We start from the raw sequence: 24,031 nt of genomic DNA on the forward strand, positions 1-24,031 counted from the left end.
TCTCCTTTAGCATCTGTGGTAATTACATGATTTTTCATGCTATATGTTTCAAGGCTTTGAAGTCATAGCCTCCATTTGAGAAGAGGTATTCCTTCACTTTCCTTCAAAATGGCAGCTGCCACTCCATGCTTGATTTTTGGAGTGGGTATTTATTCCTGCAAATCAGAGCAGAACTCTCCTCCCAACAACTTCACATGGAATCATATGTTCATTATTTTAAAGGAAGGATTTATTTACTTCCCCAAAGTGTTCAACCTTCCAGACTGTGTAACCTTCTAACATCATCTTCTCTCTGCACCAGCTTGTTGAACCACTGACACCCAGTGGAGAGGCACCAAACCAGGCTCATCTGAGAATTCTAAAGGAAACAGAATTTAAAAAGGTCAAAGTTTTAGGCTCTGGAGCTTTTGGCACTGTTTATAAGGTAAGATCATTGTTTTTCTATTCCCCTTTTCATCCTGCTCCTTCCTGCAGAAGCTGCCCAAACAAAGCAAGAACCGGGAGCTTCAATCATTGTGTAGATATTTTTTTTAATTAGATTTTATAGCATGTATCTATCTATTGAAGCATAGAGAGATTACTCAATCATCATTAGTTTTGTTAGAAATTGGTAACTGGAGCAGGTTTACATAAAAGGTTGCCAAAGTCATACTGCTGAACCTGGAGAACAAAGATCATGACTTAAAACCTACCACAGTCAGATACATCCACTATAAATATTAAGAAGAAAAATAAATGCATTGTGGTTAGCTCAGTGCAAAACCATTTTTCTGTGTCATCTGGGATCTTCTTTTTATAATGTTCAATCATTCTTTCATTAGAACTGATTCCGATGTGTGAAAGTGTCTGCACACCTTCAGTTGTGTAGGTTCACAAGTTATTTTTTCTCGTGATGTTTGTTTATCCTCTGTGCTTCTTCATTAAGTTCCTCCTTTTATTCAGGATATGTGTTTCAGGCTTTTCCATTAACTGTAGATTCCTATATCTCTTTATAAAGCGCTATATTCCGAATCAGGCTTCCAGCTATGATTAGGAACTTCAGGGGCACAAAAAGATGTGCACTTGCACTGCTGGGGGTTTCAGGAGCATGTCCTCCCACATGCCACAGTGTGCCACACTGCCACAGCAGTGCCACACTGCTGACCTGTCACCTAAATGGCTCCTACTTTAGATGTAGATCACTGCACCGGTGGGACATAGACTCCCCTACCACTGCATGTGTATGGCTGGATTATTTGTACATCACAGGTGCCATCTGGTTTTAATGAGAAAATGCTAATTATTTTCATCCCATGATTTATAAATTGGAAGTGGCAAGGTTTTGCACATGCAGTTGCTGTGAAGCTCTAATTAGTTAGATTTCCATCCACAAATGTTGCTCTTTATGCATCTCTTGGGCTTCTTACAGAGGCATAGTAATGAACATGTTTTTTCAAGAAAGTATGGTAGAGGTGACTGAAAAAGAAGTAACACCCCATTAACAGGAATTTGGTAATACGCACAAGACACATTTTTTTGCATGCTTTTGTTGTATGCCATGTCTTTCCATTGCTCAGAATATTTAAGTCTACTCAGAAGATGTAAAATATATATGTAACTGTGAGAATTAACCTGTTAGATATGAGACTGAATAACTCTCTGTGTTTCTTTTTGGTAGGGACTTTGGATCCCAGAAGGAGAGAAGGTTAAAATTCCTGTTGCTATTAAAGAGTTGAGAGAGGCTACATCACCAAAAGCCAACAAGGAAATACTTGATGTGAGTTTTCATGTTTATTTTCTCAAGTTGCCAGTGGTCTGTGGATTTTCTTCTCTAACAGCTAGAGGGGTTTCAGGAATTTGTGTGGGAAGAAATATTTTGCATCCTAAACTCAATTGTCCATCTAGAAGTTCTGCACTTTGCAGCCCACTCTGTGAAGTGCTTTTGTGTCTCTCATTAATCCAATCCCAATACAGATTTTATACTTGTGGGGTAGCACCTAAGGAGTAGTTAGGACCATACATTTACAACTACTTCTCTTTTTTTTTTATTCTGATATTTTAGGCCTTAAGCTGTAGCCTTTATTGTCATTACGGTAGTACAACTAAGCCAAATAACAACAGACCTAGTGATTTATGAATCCTGCAGGTTGTCATAAACTACTTGCTTGATTAAATAGAATTAAATTAACTATAAATCCAAAATAAAATTTAAAAATGCCAGCTGTCTGATTTATCTGCCATAGAATGCAAGAAATTATCTCACCTTCTGACAGAAGCTTGGGATTTTTATTTTATTGTTTGGATAGAGCTCATAGCTTCAGAAAACAGGAGAAAATGCTATGGGACACTGATTTAGGAGTTCATAAATGTTTGAGTTTACAATGAGTGAGCCAGAGTCCTAAATACAAAGTTTCCTGAACCTGGAGTTTATGAAAATCTTAACTAGAACCAAAGCCATGGAACATGCAGCACCCAGGATATATAAATTTGTGTACACGAGACTGCTGAGTGAGGAGAGGAGCACTCAGAAGTTCAGTATAACTTCACATTTCCCATGCTGTGGTTCAGTCTTAAGCAACAAGAAGAGTATGTCTGTTTGATTCTGTTCTGTCCCTGGTATGTCCCAAATGGACCTGTTTGTCTGGAATTGATGGTGCTGTTAATCAAGCACACAAGTCCTTCAGCCATGGGGAAAATTGTGGTATTGTTTTTTTATTTTGGTAGGGACTGAATTTAGAAGATATTTTTTCTTAAATCCAGTTGTGGCCAGCAAATGACACCTCAGGTAGGAAGGTTCATCTCAGATGGCTGAGGCTGGTAAAGATCTTAACAAAAAGCCTATCCTTGTAGTGAGAAGTCTCAGGATAAATATCTGTGAACAAACCACTACTTGTGCTACTGACAATAATAAAGCTCACTGGATTTTTCAAGTCATCCTGAATAAACAGTGTTATTCCAATACATTACTCTCCTTCAACAGATTGTGTGTTATGCACCATATGATTTGATAGGCATATTGCAGCAGTGCAGAAGAACTGGTGGTCCATCTGCAAATCCATACAGGAAGCAATATCCATTTTGGTTTTAGTTTAGTTAGATTCCGAACAAGTCTCAGCCCTTCCCCAGGTCTTACCTATGTGGCCCTCATTCCTGCCCCTCCCTCCCTTCACTGACATTCCCTCCATTGAGGAGCTGGCAGAGATGCTGCTCAGCTGCCTGCCCAGAGCTCTGCCCCACCGTTTGCTCTTCACAGTGATGAGGAGCATAACACAGTGTTCACAAAGGATGCTTTCGACTTAACTGCATTAAATTCCTGAAGGCATGTATCCTGGAAAAAGGGTTAGTCAACAAGCCTACAGTACTTCATCCTTCCTTCAGCAGATCAAGATCACTGGACAGGGCAGTAGATGCAGGGACTGTGTGCTCTTGAGTGATATCAAAGTGCATTATCTTCTAAAAGAAATTTCTGTAGCAAATCTCCACATTTTCTTTTCCTTTGAATTAGGATGTTTATCAAAAAGCTCTTGCTTTTCCAATCCAGTTAATTTTTAGATAATTTGGTCAGTGGAACTCTGTATTTCAGAGCTAAGTTTTTGAAAAAAATACAGAACTAGTGAAAGAAGCCAGAGGGATGACTCCAAAAGCACTTCTCAAAACAGATTTTTGCTACACAACCAATTTTCCAAGGTCACTGGAACCTCAAAGATAATAATGTCTAATTAAAGATGATTTGTCTTACAGAATCACACTAGGTATAGAACTAGCACAGCAGCTTTAGCTCTTACAATCCAGGCAAGCTCTGGCTGACTTTATTAGGGTAGGGTTAATTGAGAAGGTTGTTGTTAAATACCAAGCATACTTGGAGCAGGTCAGATTGAACCCAAAGAGATTTCCAAGATAAACAGTTGAAACAAAGACCCACTTTAATGTCTTGGGCTACTTAGACGGACCCACAGCCACACAATAGCTCTGTTCTGCTTTCTAAAAGGAGGAGGCAGTGGCCTGTTTTCCTCTGCAGTATCAAATGCAAGAGGCAATCAACACTTGGATGCTCTCCAAAGGCTGTGGCCCAAACTCCCACCACGCTCCTGCAGCATCCCAGTGCTCAGCCCCCAGGTCAGCCCCACAGGGGCTGTGCAGCAGATGGGCAGTGAGAACAGCTCCTGCTCTGCAGTCTTCCCCCCACCCTAACCTGCCAAAATGAATACAATATGGATATGAATCCCAGCAGGAAGCAAGGCATCCTTCATCATTACAATGGCTCAGCTTGGAAGCATAGGGAAATGAAGTTGTTTTGGTCTCTGCTTATGTCTGAGTATTGGATAACAAATTTGGAAGAATCTCTAACAAATGATGCCACAAATATATACAAACTGAATAGCAGATTGTGTTCCTGCTTTATCTTTCCTTGAGCTAGCCCACACAATCAGTGGGCTGTTTGTCAATGGTGTGCCCACATCATGCAGTAGGCTGATGAGCTCTTACTAAATCTGGCACAGATCCTATTTAACCTGTCTGCCTGGAGGCCATTTTCATTCTGAGGGCTCCAAAACAAAGATACCAAATGCAGAACTAGTGCCTCAAAAGAGGCTGCATTACATCATGTTTTGCTTAGACTGGCCCATTAAGCAACAACACAGAGGCCAGAAAGTATTGCTTAAGAATTGGGGTTGCTTATTTCTTGAACGTCATTGCCTTAATAACTTTGTTTAATAATAGTTCTCACCAGCTATGGCGCTATGTGACATCTGTTTGCTAGATGATGAGTAAAGTGCCATGGCATTTATTTTCTTAAGCTCTTAGAAAGAGCAGATTTGCTCTTTCCCTTGTACTATTCATGTCTTGACTATGATTTTAGGCTTTGAGGGATTGCTAGCCTGAATTGCCAAGGGGTGATAAGGTGTTACTCCAGAAGCTGAATCAAGATGCTGACCCGCTCACTGAATGGAAAAATTCCCATTCATTTCCCCTTGTGTTACTTTTCAATCAAATCACTTTTAAAATATCTAAAAGTGACATACTGTAAATCAGACACAAAGTTAGTTAAAGAAACCAAACAACTGCAGCTCTAATTTTTTCCCCTTGGAATCCCTTCTTTGAGCTGCCACTTGACCATGGATTTGAGTATAAATACAGATCTCAAATTTCAATCTATAAGTAGTTTTTGCATACAAAAACCATGAAATCAGGATTTTTTACCCCATGGCCATGTTAAATAATGTATTTGAACCAGCCTCTGAAGGGGTCTTTCCCTTCCCACAGAAGAACAAAAGAAGAGGAAGTATCTTGCGTGTTGTAGATAGGTACCTAAAGCTACACAGTGTGTACCCATATTTGAAAAAAGAGAGTTTCACATATTTATGAAATTAAACCCCAAAATTCCAATTGACCAAAGGGTCTGTAATGCTTGGGCTCCCACATTCCAAGTACCTTTCTAGTACAATTTACCTTTATATATGAGTCTAAACAAGCTTTTCCAATTGAGGGCAGTATTTTCACCATTGTTACTTAAAGAAAAGCATTCAAGCTTCTAAAGCAGCCAATTGATTATTAATCTATTTGGTTTGACATGGAATGAAGAACAACATGGTCAAAAAGAACACGGTCTCTTAAAGAATGAGACTGTCAGTCGTGTTCTAGATGACAACTTTGACTTTCTGGGTTAGTACCAACCTTGACAGGGGAGCAGAATTCTCAAAAATACTGATTTCCGGTCAGTTTCATTAAAAGGTCTGTGGAGAAAAAAGCCATGTTCATAAAATGTGTTGCCCTTCCAATGAGGTGCTCAAAATTATGAAATCCCATCAGCTTCCAGTTGATGTTCAATTTGTTAATTCCTCCTTCATCTGTAAGTTTTAATCTCCAGGATTTTTTGTCCAGCATTTGCTTGATGTACAGTAGTGAGAGACTGGCTTTTCTGTAGCATTTCAGTGATGATTTAGTGTTGAAAATATGGAAATTCCACTGAATGGAAAAGAATCAGTCCACAGAGTGGGAAATATGTGTATTTTGTATGTGATATGAGACAGAAAGTTTGCATATAGTATTTTAGCAACTTCTTGGATGACCAAGTTATTTTAAACTGCCTCTAAATATTCATGCCATGCCAAAGGGAGAGTTACATGTTTCTTTTTTTGCCTTTCTTCTCAGGAAGCTTATGTGATGGCTAGTGTTGACAATCCTCATGTGTGTCGCTTGCTGGGAATCTGCCTCACTTCAACCGTCCAGCTCATCACCCAGCTGATGCCCTACGGCTGCCTCCTGGATTACATCCGGGAGCACAAGGACAACATCGGCTCTCAGTACCTCCTCAACTGGTGTGTGCAGATTGCAAAGGTAAGCAGAGCTCCAGATCAGCTAAAACTCAGAGGTTGGACAGCGTGTAATTACCCATCTCTGCAAATCTTTCTGTTTCGCCACCTGGATCATAGGTATCTTATACATGGCAGTAAGCAGTTACTTTTTCTCGAACAATTTACTATTTTCATGCTGATGAGCAAACATTAACTATTCTTCAAAATGCTTCTAGACACCTTAATATTATCACCTAGACATTTATGTCCAAACCAAGCACCCAGTATTGAAAGGATAATGGGATGCAAATGAGATGCAGCGCAGGCAGCAGGGAAAGCAATAGAAGAATTTGTCAATTTCCATAGAATAATGCTGCTTCCATCAGTGGATTTCTTCAGGCTGTGTCACAGGACAGTGATGTTGAATACCCCTTCTTGTGTATTCAACTTGGAGAGTTTCATGCTGAAATCTCTGAGGCCAGGGATCACAACTGCTGACTACTGAATCCCATCTCCATCCTTGCTCAGTCGGGCTTTCCACCAAAAGGCATTCAGGCAACCCAGAGCTGTTCTGTAATTCATAGATGCTGAGCTGGGGTCTGTAATCTAACTGCAATGGCCATAAAAGTCTTATTATCACACCTGGTACTGTTTGCCAAAGAGCAGCAGAGGAGCTACAGTACAGCCTCTAGCCCAATATGCTGTGTTTGGATGGTGGTTAGCTGTTTGCAAACATAGAAAATCAATGCAAAATCAGCAAAAAAATAACTGCAATTTGTTGGAGATTCATCCTATGAGATGGCAGTGTCCACACAGCATGGTTGCTTTAATGCTACTTATTTCAGGAATGCTGGTCTGCAGGAAAACCACACACTTAAAAACTTATCTGTCCCTTGAGGCCTTGTGTACATGCCAGGCTTGCCCAGCTGTGGTTTGCTTTCAGGAAATATGCTGAGGACCTCAGAAATGTATCCACCAAATGTCTATAGAGCACATTTTTCATCTCAGTGTACGTTTTTTGCTCCACAACAAGTGAAATCTAATTTATGTGTCCACCTGGGATGTGAGTTGCTTTTTTTTGTGACTTTTTGTGTATCTTTTGCTTTCTTATTTAAAATCAATTACTGCTCTCTCCTGGTTTCAGTCTCTTTGGAGGGTGAACTGGAGGCTATATTTCCCTCCTCCTTCTTCTCCTTGTTAATTTTTAAGGTGGGAAAATGTATCCCCAGATGGGTTCTTGGGGCATTGCTTGCCTGAGAGATTGCCATTCACAATTGTTTGCTTTCGTTTGATTTTTTCATGGTGGTTCAACATTTGCCCATAGCAACTTCTACCCTTTCCAGTGATGCCTGACCTTCAACATAACTCCTTTGTGCTAGTCCACTGAAGTTCTTTTCAAAGCACTCATAAATATTATGTACAGTTTTTTCCCACCAATGTGTCGGGTGCTACTACTCTGATAAAGTTATGCCAGATTTTTGAACATTCTCTGACACTTTAAAAATTTTTTACTTATGAGTGGAAAAAAGAATTGAAACAAATATATGTCTGGTAACTAATCAGCAGGAGGCAAGTTCCCTGGGAAGCTTATTTTTGTTACTGTTTTCATAGCTTTGAAATAAGTTTTCTTTGCATCTTTTACAAACATTATCTTTTCCTGAGGTATGGAGTCCTCTCTTCCAGGCAAGATGTTATGATAGCATAAACACTCCATGTGCAGAAACACTGTGAAGGAACTCTTTGAACACAATGGTCTAATGCTTAGTGATGAAAAATGGATTAAACTCCAAGCCTGCACACAATTAAAAATGTGCTGAACTTTCTAAGCCGGCAGTTCAACATTTTTGGTGTATGGTTATGCATGTGCAGGAGTATTCAGCGATCAGCACCCTAAACAGCTTAGTGTGACACTGATATTCTGCCTTTCAGCAGCTCTGTGTCTTATTAGCCTCTGCAGCAAGTCAATTTTAGCAGGGCATTTTTTGTCCTACTGGGGCTAGATTATGCAATTATTATTTTTTTTAAGATAGTCTGTTTTCTGTCAGCAGCTCAGAAGTTTTTGTTCCAAGAGCTCTGCTTGCTAAAGATCTATTTGTGTGATTCAGTGCACGCTCGTAGTGGCACTGTGCCAGTTTGTTTGGGTGGTTTGTTTTGGCAACATTAGCAGTGCATGGGTGAAGTTCTGCTGAGGGACTTGGAAGGAGGATTTGATGGTGGTCCAGCTTAGAAGTGGGCTTAGGAAGCGGGTGGAGGATGGAAGGCAATTATTCCCTCCAGTCCTTTTCCATCACATCAACACTATCTTTTTGGTTCTTTGTAGGTTAAAAGTAATTTTTTATCAATTCTCTTCATCAAAATACAAGTGCACAACCTACCACCAGCAGAAATGCATGAACTGGGAATAATAGTGGATTTTGGAGAAGATATTGCAGGAAACTTGCAAATCATGAACTTTTTGTTTCCATATACCAAGAGACTGGTGTTGAGGGAAAGGGGAGTAACCTCTGTGGTCAGAAACACAGCTGTTAAATTTATGCTTTAGAAGTCAAACCAGTACAATTAGTTATATTCTTCCTTGAGAGGCAGTGATACCAAAAAAAGCACGTATGCTATGGCAAATCCAGCCTAATCATTGGAGGTAGTGAAACTGGAAGAACTTGCCTTTTTCAAAGAGGACTGGAAAATGGATGCAGCTCTGAGTTCAGACCTAGAATGAACTTTTTTTGTTTTCCCCCCATTTTTCCCCTTGCAGTGGACTGCCTGATTGCTAGCAGGAAGAGGCAGAGTACGCTGCCTGTAATAAAACACAGTATGAGCAACTTTGAGTAATTGTCTAAATACTCTCTGTAGGGCCGGTGTGTGTATATAATGGCAGGGGATAGTTAAACTCTGTACTGTGCTCTCCTGAACTCATTGGGTTTGCACAAGTGCAGCCGAAAGAAGACTTTGTCCCTTTATTTCTAAGTTCCATCCTGATTTTGTATTTCTTGAACTAAGTTCCAAAGGAACCAGATCCCCTGCTACTATCTATTCTACCCACTACTGCATCTTTGTCCTTCACCACTCCGCCAGTGCCTGGACCCACAAGAAGGTTCCTGCAGGGTAATAGTAACAGTCAGTAATGTTACAAGAGTAACCCTCATCCTCACCCTGCAATAAACATCATGTAAATGGAGAGTGCAGGTGGGATAACTCACCACGTGTTTATGGTGATGTCTGTGGTTACCACAGAGCAGCTGAGGTTTGGTGACTTGATTGTACCAGTGAGAGCTGACCAGCAGTGTGTTACATTGCAGGGAATGAACTATCTGGAGGAACGGCGCCTAGTGCACCGTGACCTTGCTGCCAGGAACGTCCTTGTCAAGACTCCTCAGCATGTGAAAATCACGGACTTCGGGCTGGCAAAGCTGCTCGGTGCAGACGAGAAGGAATATCATGCTGAGGGAGGCAAGGTAAAGCATGCTGCACAATGAACTACTGCTCATTTGCTGGTGTTTGTGCTTGCACACAAGCCCCAAACAAAGGGGGGGGAAAGAGAGTGTGTTTTTCAAAGCTCTCAGCTGCCATCCCAGCGTGCTGCCTTTGAAGCCTGTGGAAGTCCTCTGAAATCAGCCAAAGTAGCATCAGGCCAGTGGGAGTGCAGTGGGAGCAGAGGTAGCAGAGCAGCAAATGCTTTTGAAATTCCCACCCAGAATGTCTGGGAAATTCATCAGTGTAGCCAACACCAATAAGACTGTGCAGTTTATAAAGAGAAAGGGAATGTTGTATATTTATAGCAGAAGAAAGACCTGTCAGACTTGGTTCAACATGCTTTTGTGTTGTACTGCGTGCTGATGGAGAGAATGTGTCCTGCTGAGAAATTGAAGAGAAGCTGCTTGCAAATATTGCAGAGGCCATAAATTGAAACCATATGAGTGTAGACCAGTCATGTAGCCTAAGACTGGATTTGTGTCTTGTTCTGATAGAAGGCTAAAAAGTAGTTATTTGACTGTTTAAAATACTGTCAAACTGTTTAGTAAGAGATATTTCTGATACACCTAGTATTCCACATGTTTCCAGGTTCTTAACAACATATGAAAATAATAAAGGGGAACTCAAAAGTTGTCTGTTCTACCGTTCAGCTGGTTCTGTTGGCTGTTTTTGTTTTTTTTCCTTCTGCAACGAAACTATTGATTTACACACCACCTGGTGGTAAATATCCCTGATAAATTTTGGGTCAGCTTCTTAAGGATTATTTGTGAATTTTCCTAGGTTCCTATTAAATGGATGGCATTGGAGTCAATTTTACACCGGATTTACACTCATCAAAGTGATGTCTGGAGTTATGGTGAGTTTAAAAGCAGTTACAATTATTGCAGATAGGTTGGAAAATTTCATTATTTGCTGGTGACTCTATACTGGCCTTTTTACTTTGCATTGTGAGAAGAGCAAGAGACCAAATATATTAACACAGTGCCCAAATCACCTATTCAATGAAGTAAAATCCCCATGAAACTGCATGAGGTATAAGATGTTTCACAGAATATGCTTTGGGTAATCAGCCCTCCCCTGAAAGGGGCCACAGGTAGGAGACTCTGGTCTATTTGCTGAAGTTCTGTTAAACATTTTATTCAGCAACTTCACAGGAAATATAATGGAGCTGGCAATAGAGATGGATAACTAGGAGGACTTAAAATCACTGGTCATACTATCAGTTGGTGTCAATCAGTGTAACTCTGCTGAGGCCAAAAATGTTTATGCTGTCCTGGTACTGAGAGGACAATGCTAAAAGGGAAGCAGTGTGATAACCTCCTTAGAGAATTTATTTTGTATTTGGTATAGTTCATAAAGCCAGCTTGAAAGAAAGAAGCAGAAAGGAAACTTTCCAAAGCAACCTATTGCAAAATTTCCCCCCATGGGCTCTTATATTCCTGGAAAATATTTAATGCAGATGTTCAGATCCTATGTCCTTTTTGTAACAGTACACCCTCTGGTCTTCTTAATCCAATTATGTATCTTGGCATCCAAAATCTTGTTTTGTATCCTAAGCTACTGGACAATCACAACGGCTACATCACAAGAGTCCATGGTATGTCAGCAAATGACGCTTAGGCAGCTGGTTTACACGTCTTTCAAAAACTGCTTTTGCTCATCTCCAGAGAGATTGTTTTCAAACAAAAAGAGAACTTCCATTTTTAAAACCAGTTGCGGTGTTGGAGTTGGGAGACAGTAACCTGCATTTCCTTTCTGTGGAGCCAGGAAGCCTGTAGAATGTTCAACACTGATATATTAGCTGAGATATAAAAAAAAAAAAAAAGGAAAAAAGCAAAACCTTAAATGGAAGCAGGATGATTTCAAAATGTTATATATAATCTCTTTTTAAAATCATGGCAGAAAATGGTTTCTCAGGTTGGGGTTCTGGCAAAACAGTGCTTCCAGGGGACCCCTCTCTGCTTGCTACTTCTCCACACCTATTCAGAGCAGTCCAGCTCCTGGCAGTTTCTTTCATGATCTTCTCTTCCCACCCTACAGGTGTGACAGTTTGGGAGCTGATGACATTTGGTTCCAAGCCATATGAAGGGATTCCTGCCAGTGAGATCTCCTCTGTGCTGGAGAAGGGCGAGCGTTTGCCGCAGCCGCCCATCTGTACCATCGATGTGTACATGATCATGGTCAAATGTGAGTTCCTACCTGGGCTTGTGGCTGCTCACAATCTGAGCTGAATAAGTAACTCAGTTGCATTTTATGCTGCCTTCCTGGTAATGGCACAGAAACAGGGTTGTGTGAAAAGAGTGGTGACACCAGAGTGTGTTCCCACACCTTGAGCTTTTCCTAGGAGCATGGGATGTGGCTTCATGAGTCACTCATTCAACCAACTAAGGCTTTTTTCACCATTCACACCACTGACTGATATTGTCAATTAGTTTAAACTTATATGGTCAGGGACTATAAATTAGCATGACACCAACCTCTGTGCCTCATACTCTGGTTTTGTATGCCTAGGAAATAAAATCAGCACTGCCTTCTCCTCCAAGCACCCCCTTGGTTCAGTAATGTGCTTCCCACTGCAAGCACACAGGTGGATTATTACTAAAGGACTGTCGGGAGTGCAGGCACAATCATAAATTTAGATATACATGAGGATTTAGAGTGCCTTTTCAAATTTCTTCCTCATTTTTGGCTGGTCCCTTTTTGGCATGCAGCTCAAGGGCAGAGGGTTTCTGAAGCACTTTTTGGCTGGTTTAGGACACGTCAAAGGACTTCTGAACCTCAAACCCCCTTTCCATCTATATCATCTACTAAATGTCAGATTACTACCTGTTTCCTGCACATCTCTAGGCTGTGACTGCCACATCCCTGCTCACTGCTGTGAGGATGTGATAAGCAGCCCACTAGGTGGCATTTAAGACCTTCTCACTGGAGGAATATGTACCTGTTCCTGAAACAGGAGCTATGAACACTCTGTAGTGCAGCACTTTTGGGGAATCCTAGAGCACACACATATTGCTGTGATGGGACAAGCACCACACTAGGTGAGCCTGATCCTATGCTCAGCAGGGCAACAGGAACCACATCCAGAAGTGTGCACCTAGCCTGGGAGGTGCCCAGACCCCAAAGCAATGTCCTAGAAACTCCTCCTCAGAGATTCTGAACCCTACTGAGACTTCAGCCCCTATCTTTCCTTAGGGTCAGTCCAGATGTAGAAAGGAGGCATTTTGCCAGGCACCTGATCTGGTACCTGTTGCTTGTAAAACACAGCCAATGGAGTGTCCCCATCCTTTCCATGCCATTACACTGAATTTAAATGCAAGAGTGTGAGCATCTGGGGGCTGAGCCTTCCTCCTGGCACAGGACTCGGTTGCACATCTTTTGCTGCTCTGGTCACCTCATGTTTGTAGGCTACAGTGCCGACCCTTTTGAAGCTGTGCCATTTCATCTAAAGGAATTCAGGATTCCCAGTCACCTCTTTTATAATCAGAAAGTATAATCTGAAATGTTCAAAGTTATTGCAAAATAATTACTAATTTTTAAATTTAAAAACTAGCATTTAAATATAGGCAACTTAGAGATAAAGTCAGAAACAGTAGATTCTACTCCTGCAAGAACAGTGAATTCCCAAACACTCAATTTTGTCTAATAGCAAGAAGCATTTCTTTCTGAATTAGTGAGGAATGATATTTCTAGCTGGTAAAAAGTCACTGGAAATGTTGAGATTTTGTCTAACGTGGATCTTTGTCTAATTCAGATTTCAGAAGGCATATAACCCCTTCATTTTCCCATTAATATAGATCAGCTGTTTCTTCTGAATTCCTCTAGACATACTAAGCTTGACCTTTATTATTTTTAATTTTAAACACAAGAGTCTCAAGATCAGCTCATCTGTTAGTTGATTACAGAAAATGTGGGTTTCCTAACTAATATCACATGTAAAACCTCCAGTATCTATATTTGAAATCTCTTCTAGCATTGATCCAAACTAAGCTGTAAGGACTTACTTTTGTTGAAGTCAGTTTACTAATTAAATACAGCTTAGTTGCAGTAATCTTTCAATATGTCTCCAGTGAGGATGTTTTGTATTTTAGAAGACATCTGGTACAGAGGGAGGCTTCTGCTGTAGGCTTCCCAGGGCTTCATGAAGCAGTCCAGTGACTGTCAGACAGCAAATTCTGGTACTGCAGGCACCCACTGGTGTTAGTTTGATTCCTCTCCTTCAAGAGCTTTTTTCAAAGCAATCTAATTGGGATTATCCCTCAGGTGGGACCTGCCTGCCCACGTGGATGTAGACTCAGCCTGAAGCTTTTTCAATGTGGTGTTTTATTTCTGTCTTCCCAAAACTGCCAAGATCTGCATTTTAAATGATGAAATTCACACCCGTGGCTGGTGAATTAACTTTTATGGTGGTCACTTAGGGGTAGCTCCTTTCTTTTTTCCACACATGGCACTGCTTTTTTGCTGTTATATTTTATTTTAGACTCTGTGTTTGATCACCAATACAATTTTGTTTGTGCATTGCTTTTCCCGCAGGCTGGATGATCGATGCAGACAGCCGTCCCAAGTTTCGTGAACTGATAGCTGAATTCTCAAAAATGGCCCGTGACCCTCCACGCTATCTTGTCATACAGGTACTAAACACAGTGGTGGGAAGTGCCCTCTGATGGGCATTTAATCTGAGGCCTCAAGTAACTAGTAATGCATATGAGAACATATGATATGGATAACTGAAGGCCAGATTTATTGTTGCTTTCCAGGTTTTAACTCATTCAGCTAGAGCCACAAACAAAATGTCAAGACTGGTCACTATTTTCTTAGTACTGGTCTCAGTCTAGAACCAGAAACAGTCCATGAGAGGAGAACATAGTTTGATCCTCTTCAAAATGCAGTTATTTTACAGCACATGGACTGAGATTGCAGGTCTAGGTTCCCCTAAACTCTAGGTAAATTTGGTTAAACACACAGATTGCTGAATGGGCCATTTACTTAAACATTGGACTTGCCTTGTGGGTCCCTTCCAACTCAGATTCCAACATAGATTCTGTGAATCTATGAATCAAGATTTTGAATCTTGTGCCTCTTGTTAAATGACTTTGTCTCAGAGAGAAGGGGAGAATGAGGGCTTGAAAGGAGTCTGCAAGTTTTGTCTCATGCTGACTTTTTCAACAGGGAGATGATAGGATGCACCTGCCCAGCCCTACGGACTCCAAGTTCTATCGCACCCTGATGGAGGAGGAGGACATGGAGGATATAGTGGATGCAGATGAGTACCTTGTGCCACACCAGGGCTTTTTCAACAGCCCTTCAACGTCTCGCACTCCCCTCTTGAGTTCATTGGTATGAAAATTTTCCACTGTGGAAATATGACACGAAATTTTAAGAGTGAACTGCTTCTCAAAATGTCTGTATTTTCTTTCTCTGTCTTTTAAGAGTGCTACCAGCAACAACTCTGCTACAACCTGCATTGACAGGAACGGGGTAAGTGGAATGACCTTTAATAATGGAGTAAATCCTCCTATGTGGATCAGCTTCTACAAATCAGTCCCTTTAATATTGTTTTTCTCTACTTTCATCCTAGCAGGGGCACCCTGTGCGGGAAGACAGCTTTGTCCAGAGGTATAGCTCAGACCCAACAGGTGCTTTCTTGGAGGACAACTTAGATGACAGCTTCCTACCAGCCCCAGGTGAGTACTTTTCCTGTTTTTCCATCCCATGGCCACTCATCCACAAGCCCTTTGCTTGTAAATATAATCATTTTCCTTCCTTTTCTGTAGAAATGAAGCAATTCAAATGCTTTCTACCCTTTTGGCTCAGTAAATGGGAGTGGAAGCGTGTTCACATACCATTTTCCTAGCCTTTAGCTGTCTGCTTCTAACCATTTCTCATTTCAGTTCCCTTATGAGCCAGATTCCTTATGTTAGCCATGTGTGCCATCTAGGCAGGGAGTTTGCATGTGTGGTTATATGTTTAAAGCTTTCTACTTGAGAAAATAGCCTCTAAAAATTTTGGATTCATTTTTTTACCATTTCAACAATATAAAGAGCTTTATGGCTGTTTCATTGCTTTCACAACTTAATTCACAGAAGGCAGTTCATGGTTTCACGTGGACTTACAGTGTAGGCGGCCAGAGAGAGAGCCAGTGAGCACTGATGGAGATGGGGCTGGATAATGCAGTGATGAGGCTTTGTGTCCTTAAAAAATCCCAACCAAGAATATGCCATAGCTAAAAAGGGTGAAAGGCCCTGCGAGGAATAGCACTGACGTGAAATGTGGAGTCAGTGTTACTGCCAGTCCTGTATTTTCTAGGCATTTTCCTCATCTCTAAACATTTTTTCCAGGGAAACAGCTTCTGGCAGCTAACCTCCTAAACTGCCATTTCAGAACACTATCTGGGACACAGCCACCCACGCACCACTAAAATCAGCAGTAGCTATCTCACTGTCTCATGGTCCAAGCCATCTTTCTGCTGGTTGGCAAACAAAATTCTTGAAGGTGAACCTCGGGGCAGCATGTTTGGTGCCCCAGAGTGGCAGTCCCTGCCTTTGGCTCTTTTCCACTCTGGGAAATTCAGAGATGTGCCATGTGCAAAGACCAAGTGGCAGCTGGGTTGAAACTAAATGTCAAGTGACACAAATGTCTGCATTAATTTTATATCTTCCTTTTCATTCCTTCTCATTTTAATTTCCTTTTTATTCTAGAGTATGTAAACCAATTGGTGCCCAAGAAAGCATCTGCCTCAGCAGTCCAGAATCCAATCTACAACAACTTCTCTCTCACAGCAAACTCAAAGGTTCCCACAGACTCCAGCTACCAGAATTCACACAGCACAGCTGTGGACAACCCTGAGTATCTCAACACCAACCAGTCTCCCCTGACCAAGACAGTCTTTGAGAGCTCTCCCTACTGGATCCAGGCGGGCAACCACCAAATAAACCTGGACAATCCTGACTACCAGCAGGACTTCTTACCGAAGGAAACCAAATCTAATGGTCTCTTGAAAGTTCCTGCAGCAGAAAACCCAGAGTACTTGAGGGTAGCAGCACCAAAAAGTGAATACATTGAAGCCTCAGCATGACCATAGAGAATTTCTTCTTGCAGCAAGGCAAGCTGGATAAGTGAACTATTGACTGCTGCAAGAGTGGACTCTGGCTCAGAGCAAATGGCAACCACAATGCATCAAAAAGCACCTCTGCTTTTCAGCATGGGGCTTGGAAACTGCAAAGCCTGTCTGATGGTAGTTTGGGTCTTTCCCTCCCCATTTCCATGTAATAACTGAGGCCCATAGCCTGCGCTCAGACGCATGTTGGGATGGAGCAGGATCTTCCTGGACTGAAGAAATATGGATGCATTCCTTTCATTTTCAAATGGTAGCATGGTAAAAAGCCACTCTGGGATGAACTCAAGAACTGTACACATTGTACAGTCAAATTCCTTTCTACATTCTGTATTTTTATAAATGTTTCTAACAGAAGTTTTGGATCTTTTACAAGATCAGATGCTTGTACTGCTCGTCTGCTAAGTGTTGCTCAGATCACCAGCAGGGAAAAGAATTATGTTCCAAATCTTCTGGAACTGAAACTGTTATTCCAAACCACCAGATTTTTACAAATTGGCTCCATATACTGCCTTTTGACCCAAAGGTGAGAAGTGCATCTGAGGGACGTATGGGCGATTCTGCCCAGGGCAGTATGGAGTGGATTGGTCTGGGGAAAACTAGCACAAGGAGCAAAATAGCACAATGCATCACCTGCTGACCACTACTGCTACAAACTGACAAGAGGAACATGCCTCCAAGTCACCTATACATGATTATAAAGTGCTCACTAGTCTGTTTTCTGATGGTCAAACCCAAGACTTTTTTCTGTTCTGATCCTTTATGCAGCTGTCAAGTTGTCAAAATGCCTTTCTTCTTCAACAAAACTGTTGAAGATGTTGCCATAACTGAAAAATGAAGTGTCAGATAATCTTTAACAGATTTCAATTAAATGTCAAGGAAATGCAAATAGTGGCAAATTGGAGCACTCACAAGACAGACTGGAAGAACTATACTAAATTAAACTTGACTAAGGCAAGAAATACAGGTCGTTCTGGCCAAGCAGCTTTATTTCCCATTTTAAAGGGACTCAAAGCAGAAATAATTTTCCCTTAAACATTAGGCAAAGAAAAGGGGTACTATCTAAGTAGTACATTTCACTCACTTCAAGGCAAAATACTACCAATTGTTGGTAGTAGGCTGGGGCTAGTTAAATGTCCCTTTGGGGTTACTATTCTGGCAATGCAGGAGGAACAGTGAGAATGAATTAAGGAAAGAATGAATAATCTAGAGTGATGGAAAATATTATCTCCCTCTTCTGAAGCACAGGGTTACCTACTGCTTCTTTGAAATATGCAGCATCATCTTCTGGTTATTAGTGTGATATAGGCAGGCAAGGCAAGGCTAAGATCTTGGCTTGACAGTATAAATCAGTCACAGCAGCAAAAGCAGCTACTTTTTCCATTGACCCATAAAATTATTCCATCACTAACATTTCTTATGAATGTAGGAGGAATAAAGTGCCTAAAGTGTGAATTTAGTCAGTCCTTTAGATGCATCCCACCAGCATCTTGGCAGTGCTATTTTAATCAAACCACTAGATCTGAAAGCAAATTCTCATTTGGGGACAAAGGCTCTTGACTAGTTGAATGTTGGCAACTTGCTTGAGGATAGCATAAGCAGCTGACTTGGAGAGGATCTGTAGTCTATATTAAGTAGCAAGAAATACTCATATTTATGCTGCTGCTGTGTTTAGAATACATCATTATGTGTTTCAGTTCAGGTATTCCATCTGAAGTCCAGGATCAAGTAGCAAATCCTTAGAGCACTATTATTACAGAATTACTGAGGAAAGGAGACCTTCAGTCATGTGAAATGAGCCCTTTTTAAAGTAACATGCATTAGCAGTTTGTATGTGTACAGTTCATGGGTCCCGCTACAGTACAGGGTGAAGTGGCATGTTGGGTCAGAATCCAGAGATTGTTCTGTTTGGTAGATGTGTCTCACCATGACCAAGTCCCAGACACAGCAGTGTGGAAGATGCAATGTTTGACTTGGATTATCAGTGGCTTTTATTTAAAACAGTAACCAAAATTCAGTTCCCACGTCCAATTAGCAGCAGATTTCTCCTTGCATTCCTGGGAGCAGATTTGTTGTGTTGCTCTCACAAGTGTATAACATGTGCACACAGGCAGTGCTGCTTTTCCCTACCCACTGCCCTGGCAGAAATGTACATAAAACCAAAAAAAGTTCTTAACAGAATTCACAGATAATTTTTCAATTTGCTGAAGATGTTATGTCTCCAAGCAGAACACTAGAAAATCACATAGTGCATATTCTCCCACAGAATCTTTCAAACACTACTGCACAAAGGAATTTACTGATTTTAATCTGTTTAATCTGTTAGCTAAAACAAGAAAACCACTGAGAAATAGCATTATGTATCACCAGCATTATGTAGCATGAATAGAGATTAATGCCTGCCCTTTTAAAACAATTCAGGAGGGATTCAGTAGCAGCTCAGTGCTAGAAACAAGGAGATTCATCTAAAAATTAAGCAATCTAAGTTTGAAACAATCTCTCTTTGAATGTGATGTTTTTGATGAAAAAAGTAGGAAAGAGGATGTAGGACCACAAACTCTTGATACAAATGTAGATTCCAGACTGGTGGGATCAACTCTATTGTGAAGTATTTCTGGTAAATGGCATCTTGTAAGCCATGATTTGTAAGTTGGCAGCTCAGTAATGATTCAAAAGCCAGCAAAAACTAAAAACTAGGTAGTGCCTGCAGGGGCAGATACAGTGGCACTGAGAGCAGATGGGACTGTGCAGAGATGACTGTGGCTGGAAGCACAGGTGCTGTGCAGGCTGATGCTCACAGGTAACAGATAATAGCAATATACCAAATAATTTCCACCAGGATTAGGAAAAAAAAAAAAAAAACCAACAAAACACAAGTAAGCAGCAGAAATGCCCTGGTTTACAGCCCATTGCAGCTCACTGAACATCAAACAGCAAGGAGACCCCAGCAGATTGTGTGTGCTCATACAGGAGATCATGGTTAAGCAGCATAAATCAACATCCAGAAATAACTCGAAAGGTCAGCTGGAGGTGTGGGTAGAAAAGGCTGATTTTAAAGACACAGCTAAATAGGGAAATGTAGCATTCCAAAGCCTCTTCTGAAAGCTGACAGTCTTACCACTAGAGAAAGATAAAATTTCCCTCTTTACTGTATTTCTCATGGAAGACCAAATAAAACACTCACAAATTATTCCTTAGCATCTATGCTAAAGCTGTAGTTATTACAGAACTCCTTTTGCAATAATAATTTAGGACTTTTAATAACTTCTGAGTGTATGAAAATGTAAGTTAAGAGTCTTCATCTTACTTTGATGTTTTCCAGTGACTGTGTGCAGTGTCAGCACACTTGATTTCATTGTGGTCCTTGGGTTGTTTTTTCTTCTGCTGCAAAGGGAGTTGATCTGGAAAATTTTCTTCATGTTGCAATAGATTTTGTCAAGTAAATTCATCCAGAGGCCAGGGACTTGCTACTGTTCCCAGCTGACAGTCAACACTGAAGTAAGCTTTTTTAGAGAGAGCAATTGGAACGAGATGTTGGTTTCTGGAATGCCTCAGGGTGATGCCCCATCCCACCCACCTCACCACAACTTGAAGCCTGCCCTAGCATTAGGAAATGTGGTCCTGTGGTTTGTTTGAAAGGAAGGGACTTGTATAGGGAGAGTAATGCCAGGGAAGGGCTGCAGCTGACCAGTCCATACCTGAGAGAGCTGCTGAGTTTGCACAGGGACATCACTGTGGCCACTGGCTGTTCCTGCAGGTACAGGTGCTGCTGTCCCTGAACCCAATTGATGTGAAGGGGGGTTGCAGAGATTGCTTGTGCCAAAACCAATGTACATGGCATTTGTATTATGGGGGGTATCTCTTCTCTTCCCTGGGGGACATAGTTAGGGTTACAACAATGTCACAGGACCCCAAACAGCTTGAAGAAATCCCATCAAAAAGTGCCTGGGGTGTTCCTGGTCTGTCTGCGGGTGCTCCAGGGTGTCAAGAAGAAACTTTGCATTTCCAGACAAGCGCTCATTTTTCACATTCAGGGTTCCACATTTTCTGTTAGTATGACCACTGCCTGTCAAATGACCAGCCATTGTTTCCCCCAAAGTTTCTCTATGAGAAAACACTTGAATCAGGACAAAGTATGAAAATATACCTGTGTCCTTCTTGGTGGAAACTGTATACTCATGAAATGTCAGACTTTGTGTATAACACTTAGCAAGACTGCTTTGTAATGTTTTATCACCACTAGTTCAAATTTTTATATTGGGATCCCATTTTCGAGCTTTCTTCTTATAAGTGTTCCCTCTTTGTTCTGACATACAACTTTCAAGAAAAACCTTTTTAAATAAAAAAAAAAGAAAAAAAAAGTTTATACAAAAGAAGAACTTGACACTTTTAAGTAGCTTGTCAAATGGGCTGCATTAGGACCAAAGATGTAACGTCTTGTTTTCTTGCTTTAAAGGAATAAGGTATTGATCATCACTTCCACAGCCTCTTTTTATAGAGAAGAGCTACAGAGCTGCACCCTTCATTGGGGCAGGATCAGACTTCCACTGAGCAAAGAGAGCTTAGCAGGAGGGTGAGGCCTGTCCATAGAAAACCAAACTGAATATCAGGACCATGTATCACTTCAGGGCCAAACCTACAACCTCTACTTTGTATTGCACTTAATGCATTATCTAAACAGAGACACAGCCAAGAAAAAAGAAGCAAATAAATGATATTTTGGCTCAGTATCAGGAAAAAATACGATGTGAAGATGAGGCATGATAAAATAACTTCTTTGTGTGAGGAAGTGTGTAGGCAGGCAGTGAGACTTTAAAACAGTAACACTTTTGGTTATGTATTACTTTAATTATGCAGGGGAGTTGAAATCACAGAGCTTCCATGATATGCTTTGCTTTCTGCCATGTCTCCTGCCTACATTTGATGTCTGTTGTAGGCAGATCACCACCTCTATCACCATGGCCCTGTGGACTGAGAATTGTGAGTTGGTGCAAGCCCTTCTTTTTTGAAGGGAGAGAAAAGTGCAGCCCTAGTTGGCTGTCCCACAGTTAGTGGTCAAGCTAAGCCCTCAACAGCATCCAAAAATGGGTTTCACAAGGCGAAAAATTGGCAGCTGAAGACCTGCCTGGCAAAAGACACAGCACTTGTTGTACTGATGAAGTCAGCAGTCAGAATGCTGAACACCTTCGGCCAAGATTTGGGCCTGGGGCTTCATCAACTTTGCTGTCATCTTCTAACATGGTGCAGATGGGGCAACACAGGTCCTATGGTCTCTTTCTATCTCTCACCTTGAAGTAATGGATTTTTCTGATTAATAAGGTGTAAACCAGAAATCAAAAGAAAAAAAAAACCAGAAATCAAAAATGCTTCTAACAACTGTAGTGGTAGAAGGTGTTGTTCCTATGCAGCCAATAGAGTACATAATTTCCAGTCAGGCTGGAATTTATCCAGACTCTTCTCCTTACCTCCCATAAGCTAGGTGGAGAGTGTGCATTTGCAACCACCATCAATGTTATCCTCATATTTTATTAAAGGGAATAATCAAAGTAGTTGTCTACAATGGTAGGAGGCTTGGCTCACATACCTACATTCCCTTTTTAATCCTACATTCCTAATAGAGTTCTCCTTGAAATTAATGGGATGTTGAAATTGATTACACTGAGAGTATAAAACAAGGCTAATGTTGAGTGATTTTTGAAAATCCCTCACAATAATCTGAGATCCTATGGATCCATTGCCCATTTTAGGCTGCTTTGTACTGATGCAATCAACTGAATATAAGGTATGATGACTTGGATTTAATAAACTGTCAAGCAATATATCCACAGATACAGATCCTCAGAACATTGTAAAGTTACTCAACTATGAAAGCACTATTTGTAAAATAAGAAACTCTTGACTTTTATATGGTTTAATGGTTTATACTGTTGATCAAAGATTGTTTGTATATGAGCGATGAAAAAATGAGGTGTATATTATTCTTTTTAATTGTTTTTAATTTTGGAGGACTTTTATTGTAATATACTGTTGTATTTGGGGGGAACAAAAAGCAGGGGCTAGCTTGTAGCTTGTAGCCAGAGGAGAACTCACAGTAAGGGTTCTTTATTGATGGACTTGGATTTTTTTTCTGGTTAAATTTATCACCTTGGGGATTTATCCAGAGCTTAGTGAAGCTAGTAACAGCCCTCTTTCCTCTCTTCAAGACTCTTTGGCTCTCTGCATGCACAGTGCTGGAGTTTCATAATGTGACCAATAATACAGGCAACCCTTGTGACTAGTGGAAGTGCAATATGAAAGCCCAGGTGCTGCTTATCAGGGCCTAAAAAAAGCTGCTCTTTTATGTGTCAGGTTCCCACTTCACTTCCATGACAAGAGCAGAAGCAGAGTGAAAGCAATCCCTTAAAGGCTGATCCATGTGTCATATGAAGCAATAGTCTTGGCCATTTCCAAAGTGCATAGCTAAGGCAAAATAAAGTCTCAACCAGAGTCACACTGATGACTTAAATTGTTGTACTATACTAGGCAGGAAGAGAAATTCTCTTAGCAAAGGCTGAGCCAAATGAAGCCCCAGTGTACCCTGAGTATGGGTGTGTAATATCCAACTGGTGGAACACGTGGCTGACAAAGATTAAAGGAATTGCAGGGTCTTCAACATAACAGAGCAAAATACACTGCAAGACAGTAAAGAAGAGAGGAGCTGGAACTCTCAGTATGCACTCAGCCTGGATAGGTCCCTGGTATCACAATTAGTAAATGAAATAATTTTTGTCTTTATAGATTAATTTTGTACACAGAAAAAAAAAGCCACAATAGCACCTTTCTCATTTTCATCTTTCCATCCAGACCCTTCCAGTACATAGGCTGCATGTTTTACCAGCTCAACCCATTTTATGCAGAAATTATGTAGTCTTAATCTTCATATTACTGGTTCTCAGAAATGTCTAATGCGTATTAATGCATGATATTTTTATTTTAATAAAAGTAATTAAATAAATATTTGCTCTCTTGGCACATTATTTCCTTCCCCCCTGCTTTGAAATCAGCTGCTTGATAAGATTCTAGCTAAGTTAGTATTGCTCTGAAGAAGAATAATTAGTATCAAGAAGGAAATTAAAATATACATTGTACATCTATGCACCTCCTCTGAAGATCAGAAAGCAACTTGTAGATTTAA

The 24,031-nt window shown here is 40.8% G+C and overlaps 1 protein-coding gene across 2 annotated transcripts in view; it reads left to right on the plus strand.

Annotated features, from left to right (window-relative positions):
• The window catches only part of EGFR (epidermal growth factor receptor), a 41,811-nt gene extending 24,993 nt beyond the window's left edge, over nucleotides 1-16,818 (plus strand). For both annotated transcript variants that reach the window (XM_066572309.1, XM_066572320.1), the window contains 11 exons: nucleotides 302-424; nucleotides 1,658-1,756; nucleotides 6,130-6,315; nucleotides 9,569-9,724; nucleotides 10,524-10,599; nucleotides 11,784-11,930; nucleotides 14,277-14,374; nucleotides 14,913-15,080; nucleotides 15,174-15,221; nucleotides 15,322-15,427; nucleotides 16,442-16,818. In XM_066572309.1, coding sequence (XP_066428406.1) covers nucleotides 302-424; nucleotides 1,658-1,756; nucleotides 6,130-6,315; nucleotides 9,569-9,724; nucleotides 10,524-10,599; nucleotides 11,784-11,930; nucleotides 14,277-14,374; nucleotides 14,913-15,080; nucleotides 15,174-15,221; nucleotides 15,322-15,427; nucleotides 16,442-16,818 — 1,584 coding nt within the window. The remainder of the gene's footprint in view (nucleotides 1-301; nucleotides 425-1,657; nucleotides 1,757-6,129; nucleotides 6,316-9,568; nucleotides 9,725-10,523; nucleotides 10,600-11,783; nucleotides 11,931-14,276; nucleotides 14,375-14,912; nucleotides 15,081-15,173; nucleotides 15,222-15,321; nucleotides 15,428-16,441) is intronic.
• Nucleotides 16,819-24,031: the final 7,213 nt, after the last annotated feature.

This window comes from Molothrus aeneus, chromosome 1 (assembly GCF_037042795.1).
Source record: "Molothrus aeneus isolate 106 chromosome 1, BPBGC_Maene_1.0, whole genome shotgun sequence".
NCBI lineage: Eukaryota > Metazoa > Chordata > Aves > Passeriformes > Icteridae > Molothrus > Molothrus aeneus.